Consider the following 21,477-nt stretch of genomic DNA (forward strand, 5'->3'; position numbering starts at 1 on the left):
TCTAATGGGGTGAGAGTAAAAAAACCTTTATTAAATGGCATGAACTTCGGCATCTGAATGTAATAAAATAATAATTTATGATATATTTTTAAGGATATGAGATTAAAACGCATATTAATGAAATGATTAATGAAAACCTTTATGAGATTCTCTGCTACAAGTTGAGTAGCTGTTTAATCAAATTCTTTCTATGGAAAAATGCATTTCATTATAACATAATTAGCACATCTATTGTGTTTTTAATATAACTTGTGCTGAAGTGTGTTGGATCTGGAGTTTGCTTACGGCAATTAGCAGTGAAGGAACTGAACTTTTTTGCTTTGTTCCAGGTTCTGTAAATTATAAGTGCTGTATCTGGGGAAAATTGATGTAATTTTTTTTAAGTGCTAGAATAATCCTGGGAATTGTTGGGGCAGTCTTTAGTTGCAGTAAGAAGGAATGGTAAGAAATTGTGCTATGTGGAGCTGCAGATTTAGGGATAATTTATTTCCTGTTGCTGAGGTGTGACAATCCTGGGCTGTGAGAAAGTTGGGGCTTTTTTGTCCCCCAGAGTAATCCTGCCTGCTGTACAGGGAGTGGGAGAAAGCTGCTTTTACAGAAAGTCCTTTGGGGTAATTATGGCTAGTCTGGGTTCCCTCAGAGCACAAACACCAGTGTTTTTATGGTTGAGGTCAATGTGGCACAAAACCTGATATTGTCCTCTGTGTGAAACTTATTAATGCACAGAAAATACAAATTTGAGATTCACTTTTATGTAGTAAAAAAAAACAAACAGTACAGGAATATAAAAAGGAACTTTACATCTTTATACAAGGGAACTGCATACAGGGTTCCAAAAAAAACAACTTCAAAAAAACCGAGTACAGGTAATACTTAAAAGCAAGGATTACAGGTAATACTATCTGGGTGATACCTACCAAAGTACTTTAGTTACTGCACTACATAATTTAACCACTAACTTTACCTGTTGATACTCAATACCTTAATTACTGACAAAAAAATTAAACTGTATTAGTAGTTAGCATTCTTTATAATGTCCCAACATGTGGAACCCCAATAGCATACACTGTTGGCTGGATTAAGCAAGAGAGAATGAACACATGAAAAATAAAACCAAGGCTGTCATCCCAAAATGTGCTTCTTTTTTTAGTGAAGGATGGGATCCAAAACTGATTTGACTGATGGACAGAATTCTACTCAGTTTTCTTTTAGCTCATATTTGAAGACTTGAGTGCTTGCATAATTGATGTGACTGTACATTAGTGTCCAGGCAAGTATTTTATTGGATAACTTTTTCCAGTAGTTATCCAGTTTAGGAGTAATGTGAGACCATATTATAGTGCATTCCTATTTCCTGCCAAGAAAAAATTATGGGGGAAGGGAGTGTAAATTAGAGATGACATGAAAAAGGGAAAAGCAAAATTGTGAGGTTCCACTATACTGGTTTAGGAAAAAAAGAAAATCTAGTGTTATTTGGTTAGCTAGCAGATTTAAATAATTAAATCAACTCAACTAATACCTACAGCTCCAGCACAGATGCTGCTCAGGGCAGTATCTGGGTACAGGGCTCTGTTCCTGCTGAAGGCAACAGGAATCTGTGTTGCTGCAAGCCAGGGACAGGCCATTGTCCTAAGAGACCCGTTTTTCCCAAAAAATGTATTTGGCTGGGGAACTTCCCCCCTGGGAAGTTTCATTCTGGTCATTCTGTGGCTCTTCCTCAGGTGAGACACTAAACACACAGGGATGGAGAAGCTGCAGCTCCAAAACCTTCCTTCCACTGGTGGTTCCTTGTGCAGATGAGAGTGTGGGTGTGTAGCATTCAGGTTTAGAAGTCTACAGTACTTTCCTAGGAGGAAAATACTGGTTTTACAGTACCCGCTTAGAAAAAAATCACAACAGATTCACAGTAATGAGGCCCTTCATTTGTTTGTCCCTGAAAAAATACAACTGCATTAATAACATTGAATAAAAACCCTATTCGGCCTCTTTGGAAATATAGAGAGACCTATGCTTCCATCTAGGGATGGAAAAGTACAGTATTGGAGTCTTAACATTCCCCTGATGTCCCCATTTCCTGCCCTGCAGGATATGTTCCATGGAATAACACTAAAATCCTATTTACAGAGAGAAAAAACAGTTTTGCTGTCAGCTAGAGCAGATTCTAGCATGCCAGAAAGGTGCCTGAAATTATCATCAGGCTGTTAAAAATGACAGATGAAACCAGATTGTGTGTCTAAAAATCCTGTCTAATTTTATCTTGAATAACTCGTATATGTAATCAAAGACTATAAAACAAAAATAATTAATAGAATGGAAAGAAGGAGAAAACATGCCTCTTTTTGAAAATGATGGAATAATTTCTAATATTAAGTGATGGACCATATGTTCCTCCTCTCCTCTACTGGGTAAGCATAAGTGTGGAATATCAATAAAGATGTTCCAGAAGGGACAGGCAAAGCAGCCAGCTGGAGATACGGGGGGCTTAAAACATCCCTTAGCAAGGCCACTGAACCTCTCTCTCCCAGTGGATGGTGACCTCGGATACATGTTGATGGAAACATTACAGGAGGAGAGGAATGAAAGAGAAACAGGGGGGAAAAAGCCCACTTTTTAAGAATTGTCTACCTCGATGGGAATCCTAGGAGACTTGCGCAGGTCCATGAGAAGCAATTTTGGGGACAGAACTGAATGTTAGCAAGGACAGCAGTGCTGGGGGAAGTTAATACACATGGTCTGTGTGTCTTTTTAACCCTGCTGTTGCCAGGTTTTTCTCTCACGTCTGTTTGAAATCCTAGGATGGCTTGAGGGAGGAGCTGTGAGTTCTCCTGTGGCCACTGACAGTCTCCGGATGTCTATTTGTGGTGGGAGGGAGAAAACTCATGGCTAATTTGAACTTAATACACAAAATCTTCACTTGGTTCTGATCCATACAGCTCAGCCAACATTTTAAACCTGGGTCCCCAGTCGTTGAGGAAGTCGTAGTCGACGTCTGAGTCCGAGGAGCCCGACTGCAGAGAGCTGAGGGACTCGGCGATGGACTCGGCCCCCTCGTAGCCGTAGATGTGCAGGGTGTCGTAGGGCAGCAGATCCCTGTCGTTGTCAGCCTCGCTCTTCTTCTCCTCGATCATGCTTTCCATTTCTCCAGCACCAGAAGTTATCGTTCCAGGAGGCTTTTGGACTTGTGCATACGGAGAGGGAGCAGCCTCTGCCTTCACGCCGTTCTTGCGCACGGAGTTGAGCACGGACACATCGTAGCTGGTGGTGTCCATTTCCCCACCACCTTCCTCGTCATACCTGACCAGCTGCTCGTGGATCTCTGCCACGCTCCTCCCCAGCCCGCTCAGATCCTTCTTGTGTCTCTTCCTTAGGAGAAGCAGCATTGCAAGTACTGCAAAGAGAACTTAAATGAGCACGTGTAAATAGAGAGGCAATGCAGTGAAACAAATTGCATTTAAGATATGCAACAAAGACTGAAGTGTTTTTTTTTCCTGAAGTGACTTTTTTAACATCTATTATTTAAAGGAATAGTTAAAAATACTGTTTAGCTGTAGGATTACTATGTTCTAAAGAAGTTCAGGCTGGACAGGAATTGCGGCCCTGACTCTCGAGCTGTAATCACAAGTACATACACACATACATGGTGTCACAAGTTCGTTGAATCACCTACTGCCTGGAGCTGGTAAATCTTTTAATGCCAAGCATCAAATGCTACTTATGTGGTACTTGAAAAGTACTTCAAGCAAGAAAAAGTACTATGCCTTCTCTGATAGATTTCAAATGCAGCAGATAAGCACTGCTCTGCTGGTTTGTTACAGATATATTTATGTATGTATGTTCACTGTACTGTTTAAAGGGCTTCCAGACAAGTTCAGCCTTTGGAAACAGGAATCCTATTGTTATTGCCCAGCAAAAATTTCCTATTCTCTAGCTGCATGTGAGCCTGGTAGCAGTAAGTCAAGTCTATTATGCATATGTGCAATAACCTTTCCAGTGACTCAGCCTGCCCAGTGGAGGGAACAGCTTTGTAGCTGAGCTGTGCAACACACCAGAGAGGAAGAACACGTGAGATGAATCAAATAGTTACAGCATTTCTGGCTCTGTGGCCATTTTATAGGCGCAAAGCTTTTGTAGATCTCAGTTCAGAAAGAACAAAACCTTTTAATGCAGAGAACATTACCCAGGTCAGATCCTTACCAATGATAGTGAAAATGCAGATAAAAATGGCCACCAGTGCTTGGATGCTGACTCCCACTTGTTTGGCTCTTTCCTCACAGAAAGTGAAGTTGCCTTTTTCGTTGCACTTGCAGACACTGATGACAAGAGTGTTTGTGCTGCTGAGCTCAGGAACACCGTTGTCTGAGATGATGACAGGCAGGTAGTGGATTTTGGCAAGTTCACGATTAAACTGTCCATATTTGACAGTGATATTCGCTGTGTTATCTGCAAGAAGTAATGACATCTAATTAAGTGATAATCTCTGCCAGATTTTCCTTAAAGTTTCCCAGTCTGGTGGTACATCTTCCCCTTAGACAGAGCCAGTCTTTAGAGAAACTCGGCTGGCAAGAAACAATTTTTTTTTTCCAGTATGTTAAGCCTTTAAAAATAAATATTACTTAGCTCAGCCAGACCAGTCACAGGTCATTGCTGCAGTTTTTCTCCCCTGAGCCCCAGTGTCCCACCTGGAGCAGCTGAGAAAGGCATTGCAGGGATACTGTACCGTAGTTCTCAATCAGGGAGAAGTTGCTGTCTTCTGTGGCCAGGGAGAATTTGAAGAACCCTCTGGGTGACAGTTCATCCTTGTCAGTAGCTGAAATCCTGACGATCACCTACAGAGATAGAAGAGGTCACAGCTTTCATTATACATTTTCTCCAGTGGTAAAATCATGTAAAGTATTTATGGAGCTGGGCTGTGTGTCCTGGGGAACTCTTCAGTAACGGGCAGAACACAGATATCTCATGATGCTCCTCTTCAAGTTCTTTCAAGGCAAGCAATTCCTTTGTAGGTCTTCTAAAAGATCAGTTTTGCCTCTTCAGATTTTGTGTAATGAAAGCATAAAAAAAGCCTTATGCTGGAAGGTATGTGGCTTCTTTAAATGCCTAAGGTGGCTGTCTTCTCAAGTGTTCAACCTACCCAGGGGTGTGACTGCCTTCCTTCGAATGTCACTGAGGCTGCCACACCTGAATGGCATGTTGGGTTTGAAAACCTCAACCTAGCATAGATTAGATGTATAGAATAAAAAAAAAAAAAAGTGTGTGATTATGTCCCTGAGATATTTTAAAAATTAAACTAAGGGTGAAATGAATACCTTCTGTGTTATATCAGATTTCCTCAAAGAGTCCAGACTGTGACAAAGTCTCTTAATGAAACAAATATTAAATGTATGGGCTGATGTCCTGGTTCTGGCCCAGACATTGATGTTATTCTGTACCATCTTACTTCACTGCTGGGGGCAGGGAAAGGGCCTTTCTCTGTGCCTCTCCTGAGAAGAAAGGGCATTCCTTTCAGGTTGGGGGAAATGTGGGGGGCAGAGGGTCTGTCCAGCACTGCTTTTCATTGTCCCAGGCTTGGTGAGCATTTTGCCTGTACATTACCCTCTCTCTGCACACTTTTGCAGTTAGTATTGCTGCTGGTACTGTCTATTTTCTTATCTCATTGCTGTTTCCAGTGAATTGTTCTGATCTCAATCTTTGCCTTTTGGGCTTCCAGCTGGAGGGAAGGGAATGCCAGTGGGAGCACTAAACTGGGAAGTACCATTTCTAAACCAGGACACAAAATCTCTTAATTAAACAAATTTTACATGTATGGGCTGAGTACTTCTGTCTGAGGCTGAACATGTAAATCCAAAATACTAACATAACACCATTTTTGCCAAACACCAACACTACTGTACGTGCAGATATGTGCACTCTGCTGACCACTACAATGATGTCACATGCAGAAACGTTTCTCTTGCTATTTCAAAATGGTTTCCTTCTCAGTATCACATATGAATATTTATGTGATAGAACCAAATTGTTGATTTTTACTCTGCAAACTTGACTGTCCTTCATGGCTCAGCTGCTAATGCACATACAGACTTGAGAGCTGGAGGGAGAGGAGCAGCACAGCCCATGTGTGTGAGCAGATAAAAGTCAATATTCTAGCAGTGTGATGTCCTGAAGAGATTTTCCTGTCCACTGATGTTTTGGGAATCAGTGAAAAGATTGGGTGTTTCGGTGCAAAAACTAACTTTTATTAACAGACAACTTTCACTTGAGCTTACAAGTAGTAATTCAAGTTTTGGGGAAAAACTCTCCCGGTCTCACCTTTCCTGGTGCAGCATTTTCACACACTCTGGGTTCCTCAGGATAAACAAGTTCTGGAGCATTATCATTTTCATCACCAACTATTACATGAACATGGGCATGTGATTCTCTGTCAGAAAGACGACCTAAAATGACAATAGCAGTGCAGGTCTCAGATGTCTGGAATCCCAGGGCTGGATAGACCCCCCTTTCTACCTTTTGTGCCCCCCTCTGTACCTCCTGTATGAAAAATTAGGAGAGTTTTTAGCTCCATCTTTAATTTAAACTTTTCCCTTGACATTTAGATATTTCCCTACAAAACTTTCCTAATGGGCTAAATCATCAAGGATCTTTGAGGAGTAAAATGACCCTTTTGAAGTTCATGGCTTCCTGATTCTTCACACTGTGTGGCTGTGGGAAGATTTGGAAGATTATTGTGCAAACCCTGAAGTATCCATGTAATTTGTAGCTTAGTGGGAACAGGTGGCAGGTTGTGGCTTTCCTTTTTGATAAGCTACAGCACTGCTGGAAAGGTGTTCCCTGATTTCTTTCAAACAGGGAAGTGGGTGGCACTTACCATCTTCAAGGACTTCCTGAGCTGCTACAGTGATGTTGTATGAGGAGCTGAATTCTCTGTCCAGGGGCTTGGGAAGTTGAATAATTCCAGTATCAGACACCCTGATATAGTCTCCATTAGGACTTGCTTTTCGTCGAATAAATCTGGTTTTTGTTTAAAAGGAGATATGTCAATTCCAGGGGCTAAAACTATGTTTCACTTCATTTCTTTTAGTGGAAGGTCAGAGAGTTCTGGTGTGACAAATTACATTAATATCTTGACCAGGCAGGCTGAGAATATTTCCCTAAAACTATGCAAGCTGTGAGAGTGAAATACATCTCTTGAAAGAATTTCCAGATTATTGTACTTTGCTCTTTCAGAAGTCTGTTTTCTTCTCCAAGCACATGCTTGGGAGAGTTCTTACAATAAAAAGTATAGCACTAAACTGTAACCATGGGAAGATATCCAGGATTATACATTTTGCCCCAAATATGCAAATGTTTCATCAGTAAGTTCATGTGGTAATTAGATGGGTAAGTGTAATTTATGTTCAGTTTTTGGTTACCATATATATCCATGGCTGCAGTGCTGGAAAAATTAAATTGTATTCTTTTTGGTTTTTGTTTGGCATTCACATTCTGAGAAATAGGGCCAAAGTCTCAGTTCTTTGTCAAATTCTTGACATCCTAAAGAATTCTCCACTTCAAAGTAGAATTACTAAGGCTGGTGTTGTCTTACCTGATTTTCCGTTTAGCTGCGTCGGGGTCGTGTGCCCAAACTGAACCAAGTGTTCTTACTTCTGCATCATTTTCCATGACTTTAAATTCATATGGTAGTTTAGTGAAGACAGGAGGCTCATCCACATCAGTGACTTCAATGGTGACTGTTGAAATGCTCCTCGAGCCACCAGATTTAAAATACCGGAGATCAACGGTGGGATCTGTTGCTTCAATGTCAAACCTGTATTCTGCTACTTTTTCAAAGTCCAGGGGCTAAAAAAAAGACAAATACAGAAATTCTTCCATTGGACATGCCCAAGCAAATGTTGCATTAGCTAGCTGTGCAAATTTAAGCTCCAAGCTCTAATTCGTGTTTGGAAACATTACCAAACTGTATCTTGGCTGGACTGATGGGAGAGCATTTCCCAACTGAACTTCTCTGTCACAGCATGGCTTGAACAACCCCTGGTTGGGAACAGACTCATCCAGCATTTTAAGTTCAGCAAGTATTTCTTGGTTTCAACACTTTTCTTTTTATAATCCTGTAACAACCAAGCCTGGTTAAGCTCCTTTTCCCTGAGGGCTGGGGACCAGGTTATCTCTTGGCATGGCTTTCTGTTCTGAAGGCATTCCAGGCAGAATGCATAGCTGCACTGACTGATAGCTGGGGCATTTAGTGATAAATGACATCCTCTTCCCTGTTCTTCCCATTGCCTGAGATTGTAAAAGGAGTCACACAATGGGAGGAAGGCTTGGAGCTCAGGCAGCTATGGCTCATTTCAGTCTGGGGCCTTTGTGATATTGCCTGAGATTCTAAAAGCACTCTGAGATACACAGGAATTAATTGTGGTGACTCTTGTTTTCCTCTTTGAGCAGACATTGCAGATGGAAGTGATAGCACTTATCTAGCAGCTGAAATTTTATCTCATATGGCTGCATATTTAACATTATGACACGTGCATGGTCAACATCACATTATGAAACAGAGGGGTGAACTCTGCCTGCTATGTGTTAAAAGAAGAGCTGATTCCAAATCCCTCTGTAGTGGGGAATGTTTGTGTGGGGTCTCCTGCTGCTCCTCCTCTGGGCAGCAGTTGCAAGCACTGCATTCCTTAGGTCCTGGGAAGACCAGAGGAAGGGCTGCCTTAGGTGAGGGAAAGCTGCTTCCTCCTGATGTGAGCTGAGGACTTCACTGCCAGTCTTGAAGTACTTGGTAGTTTTTCCTCCTTCTTAATGACATTTCTAGTCTTAACAGTTACAGAGAGATATTTGGAAGTAAAAAACACATTCCTGTCAATCTGAGGATTACAAGAGGTGATTTATAGTCCTCCCTCCCCTTTTTTTTTAATGACAAGCCAATGCAATCAATGAAGGCTGGTTTGGCAGAGCTTTGCATAATGTAGGAAGGTCCCTTGATACAAATCAAGTAGGTTTGAGAATTTAAAAAACCCAAAGAACAAACCATTATAATGGCTTTGGAGAGTCTGGGCCTTCTTAATGAGTTGTAAGAAATTGGTGGGGAAGCTCTGAAAACACTCTGAGGAAGGTAAGGGAGCTGTGGCTGAGACTGGAGCAAATGCCAAACTGTAAAGAGCACTTTTAGAAGTGGTCAGGTGGACTTGTTCACATTTTCTGCTTTGGTTTCACCTGGGCTGCAGAAGGGAAGGATTCTTTGACTTGGTCAGTTGGTTCAACTCTTAAAATCACTGATTCTTTGAAGCAGCCAACTACCTGAAGTTTGAGAGGAGCCCGAGGTGTGTAACCTGAATATCTGAGTTAGTCCCCATTGCACTCTGCAGCAAGTCTACATTTTTTCAGGACTGGAGATTGAAATGGACTAGAAAGCACCAGCTCTTCTTCTCACAGAGATTACAGAGCAGGTGTTCAGGATTAACATATTTCATACTTACTTCCACACACTTCCACTTTTCCTGCTGCTAATGCTAAACCAAATCGAACAGTCCTGTGAAAAAACCACAATAATCATCTTTGTTACTGGGAAAATTACCTTCTTTGGCCTAATGATTCCTTCATTTGTGTATGGATTTGCTACAATTTCAAAGGTGTCCCTGTAATCTCCTCGGACAAAACTGTATTTTGTGTTTCTATGTTGTGGTTCATCGACATCTTCTACTTTGACTCTGCCAACTTCTCCTCCTACTGAAATGTTTTCAGGCACTTTAAAGTGAAATGATGCTGTTAAGAAAAAAAGAAAGACATGAAAAGTATGTTTATGGAAGTTAAAACTTAGTTAAATTTGTGCTTAGCTTATAGAGGTACAGAAAAACATTTCACTGAGAATTCAGCATTTATATCTCTAAGACAGTACTTTGATGTACTTTTTCTAAAAGTATAAGTAATACCCAAAATTGTCAAGATCTTGTCCAAAGTGATGAAATTAATAGAGATTTTTGTTTTCTGTTCTAGGGGTGCAAGTTGGGACGAAATACAGAAGACCTTCAGAATATGCAAGATTCTTTTGGCCATTTTTAAGATAAGTTGCACTGTGTTGAACCAGGACTTAAATTAATTTTAGTTGTGTCAACCCCTGGATTCCAAGTGCTCCAGAACTTGCATTCCACTCACAGTGTTTGAACACTGGGAAGTTGTCATTGATGTCAGATAAAGTGATGACGACTGTGGCTGTGCTGGAATCCCCTGAAGTCCCTGGAGCATCTTTTGCTTTGACAATAATTTCATATGTTGATTGAGTCTCTCTGTCTAAATCAGGCCTGTTGTAAAAATCACCTGTGAAAAAATACATTGAATATGTTTTAGTTTGCATGTCCTCATCTCTAACTTTGAGAACACAGTTTCTATCTTATGCCACACATTCAGCTCTAAGTAGCATTTTACAGGGGTGTTTTTCTGAGGTTAGAAATCTTAAAAATCTTTCTGCATGACCGAATATTAGGAGATTCTGAAATATTTAAACTGATTTTTTTTGCTTAGACGCAGTCTGACAATGTCTAAACTTGGTCACTACAGCCTCTAGAATCTGTCTGAGCACCTCTTTACATGCATTATTTGCTCTATAAGACTAGTGTGGTTACAAGAGATACTGAGAGGGAATTTTAAAAGGGTAAAATTTCAGCAGGAAAGTTTAGGAGATTGAATGATTATTGATTATTGAATGCTGCTTCAAATTATGTATTCCTTTCTATTTGTCAAGGAATGAAAGCCCAAAAATCCAATTCCCTAGTCAAGCCCCCTCCCACATCTCAATCCAGTGTTGAGATGGTTTTTCCAGACACTACACGAACTCAAATGGGGGGAAAGGATTATATATTACAAGATTGTACAAGATAAATACTACAACCTTATATACATACTTAGCTATCTCTACATGACATAAGATTTACAAGGATCAAATCTCTTCTCCCTCCAAATAAAAGTCAGGAGGGAAGTAGTAAAAGATCATTTTCCACTCTCAGAGCAGCAAGTCTCTAAGGCAGCAGGTCTCTCTTCATGCAGCAGCTGTAGCTGGATCTCTGCCAGTACAGACGAGGGGTATCCAAGCCCTCGACCATCGTCTCCAAGTGGAGGGTCTTCTCTCTCTCCTTCTACTCTATTCCTTCACGTGGGCTGCGTCCCGGACAGGTCGCGTCACCACGGTCATATCATGAAGCTCAGGGGTCTTCGTGACGGTCCGTATCTTCAGGGGATTCAAGTCCCTTTGCCGAGCTCTGTGCTCTGTCTCAAGCAGTGGGGGGGCCAAGGTCACCCTCTCCACATTCTTTCTCTGAGCTTTTCAGCTCCTTCTTGCAGTGCATGTCGCAATTCACCCCTCCCTTCTAGGACGTGAGGGGTCTCCAAGGAGTTTGGGGTCCTTTGGTTCAGTTCTTACCCCAAAAACTGTCTGTAGAGCTTAGGTCTGCTCTCTCTGCTGCTGGCTCTCTTTTTCTCGGACAGCTCTGTGTCTTCCTTGGCTGCATGTTTGTTGCTGCTTCTTCAGTTATCTCTTGGCTCTTAGCCACAATCTCTGGATGCTGCTGCTGCTCTGTCTCTGCTCACTCACAGTGGAGAAAACTTCTTTAGCTTTCAGTCACAGAGCTCAGTCCAGTTTAACACTGTTTCTGAGTTTCTATGACCCCAGCCGGGGGCTGGGGGGCTGTGGCTCCCCAGAGGGGCTTTTGCCCCTTCAGCTCATGGCTTCAGAACATGGCTACTACTTCAACAACAACTACAACTACCTTCTCTTCCGTTCTGCTTGTGATATGTTTATATTTTACAGAAGCGCTCATTGGGTAAAACCTTAAGGGTCACCACCCCCTGAGGTTTTACCATTTTATAACTTCAGGGGGAAAACTGTTTCCCCCCACCCCAGTGCTGAACTGAAAACACGAACTCAGCTCCTGGTCAGTCTTTTCATCAGTGGGAAAAACATGACCTTTTATCTTCTCAGTTCATTAAAGGCACCTGGTATCTTGACTTTTTTAGCTCATTTCCAGATTCAGGTGGTGACACTGAGTGGGTGTGAATGAAAAATCTTTCTAAATCATGGTTAAAATTATATTGCTTTATTATTATTCCTTTTTTTCCAGAATGAAGAAAGCTTAAAACCCTGTTTTCTTCACAGGGTAGGGTAAGGACAAAGTGTAAGGACATTTGTGTATCTCACTTACCAGAGTCATCAATGGTGAAATATTCATCTCCTTTAATGACTTGGTAACTCACCGTGGCATGACCTGACACTGTTGGGTCATCAGCATCTACAGCTGTCACTTTGGTGACTGAGGTTCCTAGAAAAGGATTTTCAAACAGCATATTTAGTATGAATTCTGCATTTTAACCAGAGACATGAAGGGAGATGACTGACAGAAGAACATACCTACTGGTGACATTTCTGGGACAGATCCATTGAACACCTTTTGTACAAACACAGGGACATTGTCATTGATATCCTTGATGATGAATTTAGATGGGGGTTCCAGTGACTGGTTGTTTCTTCTGTCAATAATGAGAGCTGTCAGCTCATACTCTGCTTTCTTTTCCCTGTCAAGCCTCTCAAAGGCATAGACATCCCCACTGGTCTCTTCCACTTTAAAGATGGTGTTGGCATATTCCCCTTCGATGATGTACTTGGCGTTGTTGTTCCTCACACTGGATGTGATCTGGAAGGAAAGAATTATTCAAAGAGATAAAAGTGGACTTTGGCACCTGGATGCAGCACAGTTTCTCCCAGCAGATACACACAACCTGGATTCCTTCAGTTCAGCTGGAAACCAGAATGGCCAGCAGGACCTCTGCTGTCAGCTGGAGAGTTACTGAGCTAAAGCCCCACAGCAGCTACAGTGGGGTTATAGGATGAAAGTCGCCTCCAGACTGAAACTTGGTTATATATCAAGAAGCATTTTTTAAATCATATCTTGTATTTCTTGAAGATATAAATGGTTCATGCTGTTAACACATATAAATCATTAAGTTTCTGCAGTAACACACACCATCAGGTTCAGTTTGAGCCGGTCTGGTTTGCAAGTGACTTTCTGACCCTACCAGGACTTTTGCTTAGGTCACACAGGGTTACAGGGGCAAATCTACATTCACAGCTGCTGACATTGTTTAGCATCAATCTCTTTTCCTTAGCATTTAGCAGGATTCTTGCCACAGCTGACATCTTGCTTGTGTTTAGTCACGTGCAATTTTTTAATAGTCAGCCTTCAGGCTCATGCTACGACAGTAAGGTTAAATTTCACCCCATAGATTTGAAAATTGAAGATCACATGCAATGAAAAAGGGATGGGGCAAAAGGAATGAACATTAATCAGTTTTAAAATGTAATTTAATCCAATTCCAAACGCTTTTGTGCATTATTTAATCTGCAAATAATCTGGTGATTCTTCTCTTTCCATACCTTCACTCATATAAGGACACTGATAGAAGATTTAAACCATAATTTTCCCATGCACTATGTCAGCATTCTTATTTCAGCAAGCTATTTATCAGGGATTTCTGGGTTTGGCCAAGAGTTTCTGGTCTTTTGTTACTGATGTTATCATAAATTTCAGCTGCTGAGCATTCAGGATTTGATTTATCCTGTAATTGTCATTTACTGTTGAATTTTTTTTAATTTCAGTTTTCTATTTTGAAATGTGTCGCTAATATTTCCTTCCCTTATTCCACATACTTAATCATGTTTCTGGCTGCTGGAGAGCAGGTTACAACTCTGGAGACGTAACAGGAGAAATAACCACCCCCTTGTCTCAAAGTCTGTGCCTTCTTATTCGGTGTAAAAAGTAGAGACTTCTGAGAATGCCTTTTCTAATGCTGAGGATGAACACACAAAGGAAAGCACCCAAGGCTGGGAAAGATAAAATCAGGATGTATCAGCATATTCCTGCAGCTGTCACTCAGTTGTGCTGCTGTGGCCTTTCTTTAAAGGGTTTATCAAGTGTTCAGAGCCGCAGATGTGCCCACACAGCCCTGGCAGAGCAATCAGACACTGCTGCACAAAGGGAATCCTCTGGTTTAGGACAGCTCAGCAATGGAAGTGTTCTCCTCAATCTGGGGCTGAATTGGGCTGAAATGGCCAGAGATGCCCTGTGTGAGCTGAGAGGACCCTCTGGCCTTTGCTTTGTCCCTCGTGCTTTGTGCAGGGACCAGCAGTGATGCAGAGGAGTCTGTTCCCCTGTGACACAGCCCTGACTGATGGGATTGTTCACCTGGGAGGAAAACCTACAACTGCATCTGTCTGCAAAGTGTCACAGTGGCTCAGTTTGAAAGACTAGATTGGAAGAACTTTGTCTGGGTGATACGCAGTTAACCACAGGATTTTATGAGCACTACCCTGAAGAGAATGAGTTTGCAAGCAGGTCAATGCTCGTTATTATTTTTAAAAATTGTTTTCTTTCGCTTTGTGAAACAGTTTTTTTGATTGTGTAACATACTGCTAAACATAACACCTCCGTTTAATATCCAGGCTAAGAGATGTGAACTGTGTGTTTTTTAATGCATATGTTTTTATTTGCTGATCTCTGAGGTTTCTGAAAGAATCTTGTGCTGCCAGAAAAATACTGACAAACATCAAGCACTAGACTCCTTCCTGAGTGTGCCCTGCACACAGTGTTCTTGCACTGAGGGTGCTCCATACCTGCCATTCGCTAGAATTTATTTGTATTCTCCAAAAGATTTAGAGTCCCTTTGACATTGTTATTGATTTACTCTTTGCCCAAGATTTTAACACTTTAATATGTAAGTAATAAATCCCATTCTATTTCTTTTTTTTCTCTGCTGCCCAGACTGCAAACAAGCAATGCTTTCCAAGATCCTCATTTACTGCTTTCTGCTCATTCTCTGCTGACAGATTGCTGCTTACCTTGCCCACATGGTGTGGCAATGGTGCATCAATCTCCTCTTTGATGTGCATTTGGTTCCATATCCAGTCTCTCTTCAGCCGTTTGTGACTGGCCTTGTTTGAAGAAAGGTTTTGGGTTTTTTCCTGACTTTCTTTGTCAGCAAATGCTAGAGTAAAGAACAATGAATAGAGTAGAATAATGTAGTCCATCTTCTTCTGTAGCCTAGAAAGTAATATAAAAATGAAAATATATAAATAACAACAGAATGAGATTAAGCAGAGAGAGCACATGTAGAAGTGCAAATGGACATTCCTTCTGTAGGGGAGTTTAATTACTTTATTTCTTTGCATTTGCCTTAGCACCAACGTTTGAAATGTCAGGCTTCTTCCTTCCATGAAAGAGTTTTAACTGTAAAAACCAAAAAAAATATTTCAATGCAATAAAAAAATGTGTTTTGAAAGCTGGCAAAGAGGTGACTTGAGTGACCATTGTTAGTCTGAGGAGCAGATTGAGCAGAAAGATCCCTATAGACAGTGTTGCCCATGGCAGAGGTCAAAGTTTGTGTTAACTCCACTTGAAATGAAATGTTCCATCTTGACAAACCCCAGGGCAATGTTTTGACAATGCCCTGACACAATATGCTGTAGTCAATATCTTCATATGGAAAATATTGACTTAAAATAAAAACTGGTTGTTTTTTTTTTGGTGGAAAAAGTGATTGGTATGAGATTTCCAATCAATTCCAAGTACAATACAGCAAATGATCTTCCTCAAAGAGCTCATTTATTGACTCAATTAATTGTGTTTTGAAACTTTTGAAGACACACATGAAGTTTCTTTATGCACTCTTCTCAGGCTTTACCATCTACAAAATGATAATTTGTGAAATGATTCTCAGCTGAAACCATATTTTTACATCATGTGTTAATATTAGCAAACTTCAGGCCTGACTTTCATATCAGATTTGAGGAATTATTTTAATGTAAATTACTAAACTTCCCTTTCCCAATATAAAGGACTGTCAGGGAACTTTAACACTCAAGTAATCAGACTTTAAATTGTACATAAATGACTTTCCATTAGCTTTTAGGAGCTGTCAGGTGCACATCAAAAATAAACCCGTTAATTGTGATGAGAAGTTGACATCACACAGGTTGCTGGATGTGAGATTAAATTAATATTTCATCAGGAAGGTGCTGAGACATTTCCAAAAGTACTCTTTGGTAACCAGGCAATCAGTGTTATCCTGTGGTGCAGTATCATTGTCAGGAAAAAGATTTTATTTACCATGAAATTTTGCTTTCCTGTACTTTTCTCTCTCCTGCATTGTTGTACATAAGCTGAGGAACATTCCTTCTCTGTGGCTCTGGAGGAAGTGATTGAATAAGGTGGCTTTGAAGTTGCTTTTTAATAGCTAAACTGTGCTTAATACAGTTTCTGGATTCAAACAAAACCTTTTGATTTAGCTAGTTTTTTGTATTCTATGCACTTTTTAAAGAAAAATTAGTAAGATTTAGTTCATTTTGTATGTTTTATTTGTGTATATGGACACTTTATGGCTGGAAACTGGAAGGCAGTGATTTGATTACAAAACATGGTAAGTAGAGGAAACCAGTTGGCTGATGTCAAGTGGTACAGGCTGTGGTTTGCAAAAACCAGAGGGTAGTGTCTAAAAAAGTCCCTTTCTCTTGTTGCTCTGGTAAGTGGAACTCTCCTGTACTGCTGTTGGGAACTTGCCCACTAATACAGAAAGTGCTGACTGAATCTTTTTAAATATGGTTTGCACTTCAGCTGAAACTTAAGCAAGCCCTTTCACTCAGCAGATCATTTGTATTCTTAGATTTTAAGGTGGCTTCACTTCCTTTAACTCTTCATTAATGGTTTCCTTGTTAATGCTTGCCCAGCCTCCTTGGTAAGTTAATATTCCTTTGTGGGTAATTTGGTGGAGCTTGGCCTGCCCTCTGGTTCCCACTGTGGGTCAAACACAGGCTGGGATAGCAGAACCTCCTGCAAAAAATGGCTCCTGCCTGGCCTTTGGCACCTTTCAGAACTGCTGCTGTTGGCAGCAGTGACAGTGCCCACTCACACTGTGTGCTCTGCTCTGGGGACATTTGATGTGCTCTGCTCCATGGGATAGGCTGGCTCTGAGGACACTTCTTCTAGGATACCATGCAGGTTTGGCATTTGGCCATTGTGGAGTCTGTCACTGAATCTACCCCAGCATTTCAGAATGCCCTTCGTGGGCAGCACACATGGACACTCCCGGAGCAGTGACGGGACGAGGGCACTGTCCTGGTGGGAAGGCCAAGCTCTGTGGATGGCAGCCCTTGACAGGCTGTACTAAATGCTCTCTTTTCTGGCCTTGATAGTTTTCCTTCCCAGCAGATCTCATTGGAAATGCCAGAAGCAGTAGCAGAAGAGAGAGAGATATTCCCATGCCTGGGAAGGAGAATGAGTTCCCATGGAGTCACAAGAGAGAAAGTTCCTGGGGGGTGACAGGGAATGACATTTCATTCCTTCCCATGCTGCTGTGGCAGCCAGGACTGAGGAGGGGAAAACACATGCACCCCTGCAAATAATGACCCCTGTGGCCACAGGCTTCTGGAGAAGGGCAAGCACAGCCTGGGCTCTGCCCAATCTCTGCCACGTGGCTCTTCCTGGATGCTGCCAGGAGGTCCCTTCCCTGGATGCTGCCAGGAGGTCCCTTCCCTGGATTCTGCCAGGAGGTCCCTTCCCTGGATGCTGCCAGGAGGTCCCTTCCCTGGATGCTGCCAGGAGGTCCCTTCCCTGCTCTCCCCTAATGTACAGTCCCCTGTTATTCCTCTGTCCTTGACTGATTAGCCTAATAATTCAAACTTCTTCCAATTTAAGCAGGGACCATAAATGCTCCTGAAAGTTAACAGGGGAATTCAAGCAGCTGAGTTTCTTGCATTGCTCTTAAATTTTCTTTTGGTAAATGATGGGTTTTTCCACCCGTATTATTCATTTTATATGTTGAATTATTTTAGCAAATAACTCTTGGTCTGCAGGGTACTATAGACAGTTACCTGAGAAATTCTGGTATTCAAAGTGATTTAATGGAGACGTGGCTCATACAGTGAAGTTTCTTCTTGCAGACTGGAAGTAATTATTAAAAAAAAGTCAGGTGGAGATACAGAAAATACTGTACTAATTAAAAGTTTGCGTTTTACGAGTTGTTTTGGTAAGTAATCAGCTGCAAGGGTGATGAACAGCTAATATAAATAAGGTCTCCATATAATGAAAACACTGGAAGAAATATTCCTATGAACATTTATGGTTTTTTTTATGGTATTTGCCTCCCACTTGGTTCACTTCTCACTCTAAAAGTGTATATTAATGCTTATGTAAGGTTAGTTTAGTTTTCAAAAAATTAGTTCTATGCTTGCATGTTAAATAGAAGTTAAACCAGGTTTCTGTACAGAGACTTGGGGAAATGAGACAGTTACATCTGAAATTATGTATTTTTCTGGTTGATCAGACTAAAACTCACGCTCATCTTTGAGAATTTTTCAGTACCCCAAAAACCCAAATAGTGCTAGAGGAGTGATAATGAACATCCTGAGAGAGCCACTTTGAACAAATTTCTATCACACACCAGAAAAGAAATACATTGTCAAAGGTTTGTGTCCCTGTTGTTGAGATAATTTTCATACCTGGTTGTGAGGAAGGCTGGCAATGAAAGATTATTTTTGCTTACACTGTCTTGGTTGGGATCTGAATGATGCAAATGAAAAAAAAAACATACAAAAAAATAGGGTTTCACAGAATGGACAACACTGCAAATTTTTTTTTCAGATGTAGAATATATACATTGATACACTGTCTAAACACTCCCAAATTGCTGTGCTCGGTGAGGATGAGGGACACAGAGAGCAGGATCTGCCCCAGTAACACAATGACTCTGAAGAGTCTGGCCATACAACACTCATTTGAACATTAATTTTTCATCTCCATGACGTATAAAACCAAAAGTAGATGTGTGAAAGCCATGAACCTCAAGAAACAGAAAGTTAGAACACCAAACACAGAAGGGGGACAAATGATCTTTTTTTCTTTGCAGTGCCTGTAGTTTTGGTAAGGAGACAAAAAGAAAATAGCCCTCACAGTACTTAATCTGCCTTTCAGGGGCTGTAAAGGGCTGTGCAAACACATGATAAAGCTCCTCATGTGCCTGTGAAAAGTCCTACAGCCACTTAAAAAGCATTATCCCTTTTAAAGATGCATTTGAAGCACAGTGATCTCCTGACTGGGGACCAGGGTCAGGAGTACCAAGAGTCTCAGATTTTATTCTCCACCTCATAATTAGTCTCAGATTTTGCTCTTCGTTTCATAATCAGACAATATTGCTCCAACCAACTTCTAACACCCCAGAGAAACACCCCAAGTGACCACATAGATATGTTTGTTACCTGCACTCCAGGTTCTCCTCGGCATCTACGTGACCCTCCTTCTCTCCTGGAGCTCAGTGAGAGGAGCTGAGGGCCCACAGTGACAATGGGAACCAGGGCAGGGCTTCAAACTCTAGTGACACCGCTGAAAAAAGCTGTCTAAGGAAATTCGGCAACCTTTGATTTGAAGCAATTTTTTTTTTTTGCATTTTCAGATATGACTTTTTTCAGGGTGGTCACTTGGTGGTTTTCTCTGTTTTGTCACTTGTCCTCAACACAGAACAATGACCAAAATATGCCTTTCCTGAGAACACTCTGCTGCTTTTTCCTTTCTGCTTTATTGAGCTGATTTAAATGAGCCTGACTACCTGGTGTTATATTTTTGGTTGCCTTTATGGCAATTTTATGCATCTGAGAAGTGGTTTCCAGTGATGACTAAAGAGTCTGGAGTTCAAATGCCTACGTGCAAACTGATTCTAAAATGACATTTTATATGCATGATGGTGCCTTTAGGTAAATAGCCACTTTGATGACTAAACAATCTGGAGTGCAAATGCCTGCCTGAAAACTCATTGTAAAATGACATTTTATACTTGTGATAGTGCCTTTGAATGAATAGCCACTTCAGCAATGTCTTAAGTAAACTTGCTACTTTAAAAATAACCCCACACATCACTCAGTGCTGTGAGAGCTCTTTTGCTGCATTTGGTGCTGTTCAGTCCTCCTTGGTGAGGACACAATTCAGCACTTCTGATTTTCACTCTGATTTTGGCTTCTTATATTTTTTTTTCCTAGGGAAAAAGAGAATTAATTCTAGTCTGAAATTGTTTTGTGATTCCAGCTCCAGGTTTCTGGTAGGTCTGGGGAAAATGCTTATTTTAATCATATATTTATATAATATATAATATAAAAACATATACATTTATATAACATGTAAGATTATACATTATATAAACATATACATTTATATATAATATTATATATTATATTTAATATTATTAATGATTTTTCCCCCCTGTCTGTTCAGCTCCCCAGAAAATCCCCTTCTGGATGACACAAAATACAACTCCAGCTCATGGGTGGATGGAGTCCTCAGCAAGGACAGATTCTTCTTTTGGAAATGAAGACATTTGGCTATAAAAGGCCTATAAATGCTTGCTGTGTGTACATTAAAGGTTTATTACCTTGGTGGAAAGCAGCCAAGTTGGACTCCCAATCTTTCTGTTAGACACAGAACTGGCTAAAAATGGGGGAGGCAAGACCTGAGTTTTTTTCTTTTTTTTTTTTTTTTAAGAAACAAAGCCACTCTCCAAGCTTGTGAGTGGCAGCTTGTGCATTGAAGATGGGTGAGCAGCAAGAATGAATCCACCCAAAGGTCCTTCCAGAGCTTCCTGACACCCCTGCTTGCATTTAGTGAGTGATCTGCTGGCTCCAGGTTCAAAGGGCTTCAGTGAATCCTCAGAGAAGGGCACATGAAAAGGTAGAGTGCAAACTGAAAATAAGAAATGTATGGCCTGAGAAGACATTTGTTGTAAACAGAATGATTTTAGAGAAATGAGTGAGGAAGAAAGATCTTTGTTCCTTGGCAAGACACGTTTATGAAAAAGGGATGTATAGACTGGCAGTTTGTTTGCTAGAGAGCACCTAGACCTGGAAGGTCTGGATCTGGAAGAGAAGCGGGATGAGTCAGGTGCAGGATCAGCTCTGGCATCAGTAAATTCTCCTGACTTTGCTGCAGTTGGTTTTACACCAGTGATGTGCCTCATAATGTTTTAGCTGGGTAGATCCACTGAGGTAAAGCTGTTGCCATGAGCGGGGAAAGCCCAGCCTGTAGCAGGTTTGGCTTATTCTCATCTGTGCACAGGAGAGCTCTGTGGGCAGGACAGGGTCACAGCCCCACTCTGGCTCACAAAAATCCTCTGCTGGGAAATGCTGGCTGAGGGAATTCTGAATCAAGTCTGTTGGACAGTCAAGCACCAAGGCCAAAAATCTCAGAGCTTGAAGGATTAACTGATTTCTCTCAATTTCTATTTAACCTCCTCTTAATGTGCATTTTCCAAAAACTTTCAAAAACAGATTTGCAGTTTGGAGGGTGCTGTCTGTGCTCCTACATGACTTACGTCTGATAAGGAATGGATTAGTTATAAAACCATTTTTTTTTTTGTTTTGGTTTTTGTGTTTTTTTAGTGTGTCTTGCTGGTGGTGGTTCAGGT

General features: G+C 41.1%; 1 protein-coding gene across 1 annotated transcript; it reads right to left on the reverse strand.

The window, feature by feature from the left end:
• Positions 1-732: 732 nt before the first annotated feature.
• Positions 733-19,309, reverse strand: CDH5 (cadherin 5). The gene is given in 12 exon segments (XM_032701344.1): positions 733-3,388; positions 4,195-4,440; positions 4,718-4,826; positions 6,307-6,431; positions 6,863-7,005; positions 7,580-7,833; positions 9,569-9,756; positions 10,147-10,292; positions 12,167-12,302; positions 12,392-12,674; positions 14,876-15,077; positions 19,286-19,309. Coding segments are annotated over 11 exon segments (2,313 nt in total). The 5' UTR covers positions 15,065-15,077; positions 19,286-19,309; the 3' UTR covers positions 733-2,894.
• Between the last annotated feature and the right edge of the window lie 2,168 nt (positions 19,310-21,477).

Source organism: Chiroxiphia lanceolata, chromosome 13 (assembly GCF_009829145.1).
Source record: "Chiroxiphia lanceolata isolate bChiLan1 chromosome 13, bChiLan1.pri, whole genome shotgun sequence".
NCBI classification, from domain to species: domain Eukaryota; kingdom Metazoa; phylum Chordata; class Aves; order Passeriformes; family Pipridae; genus Chiroxiphia; species Chiroxiphia lanceolata.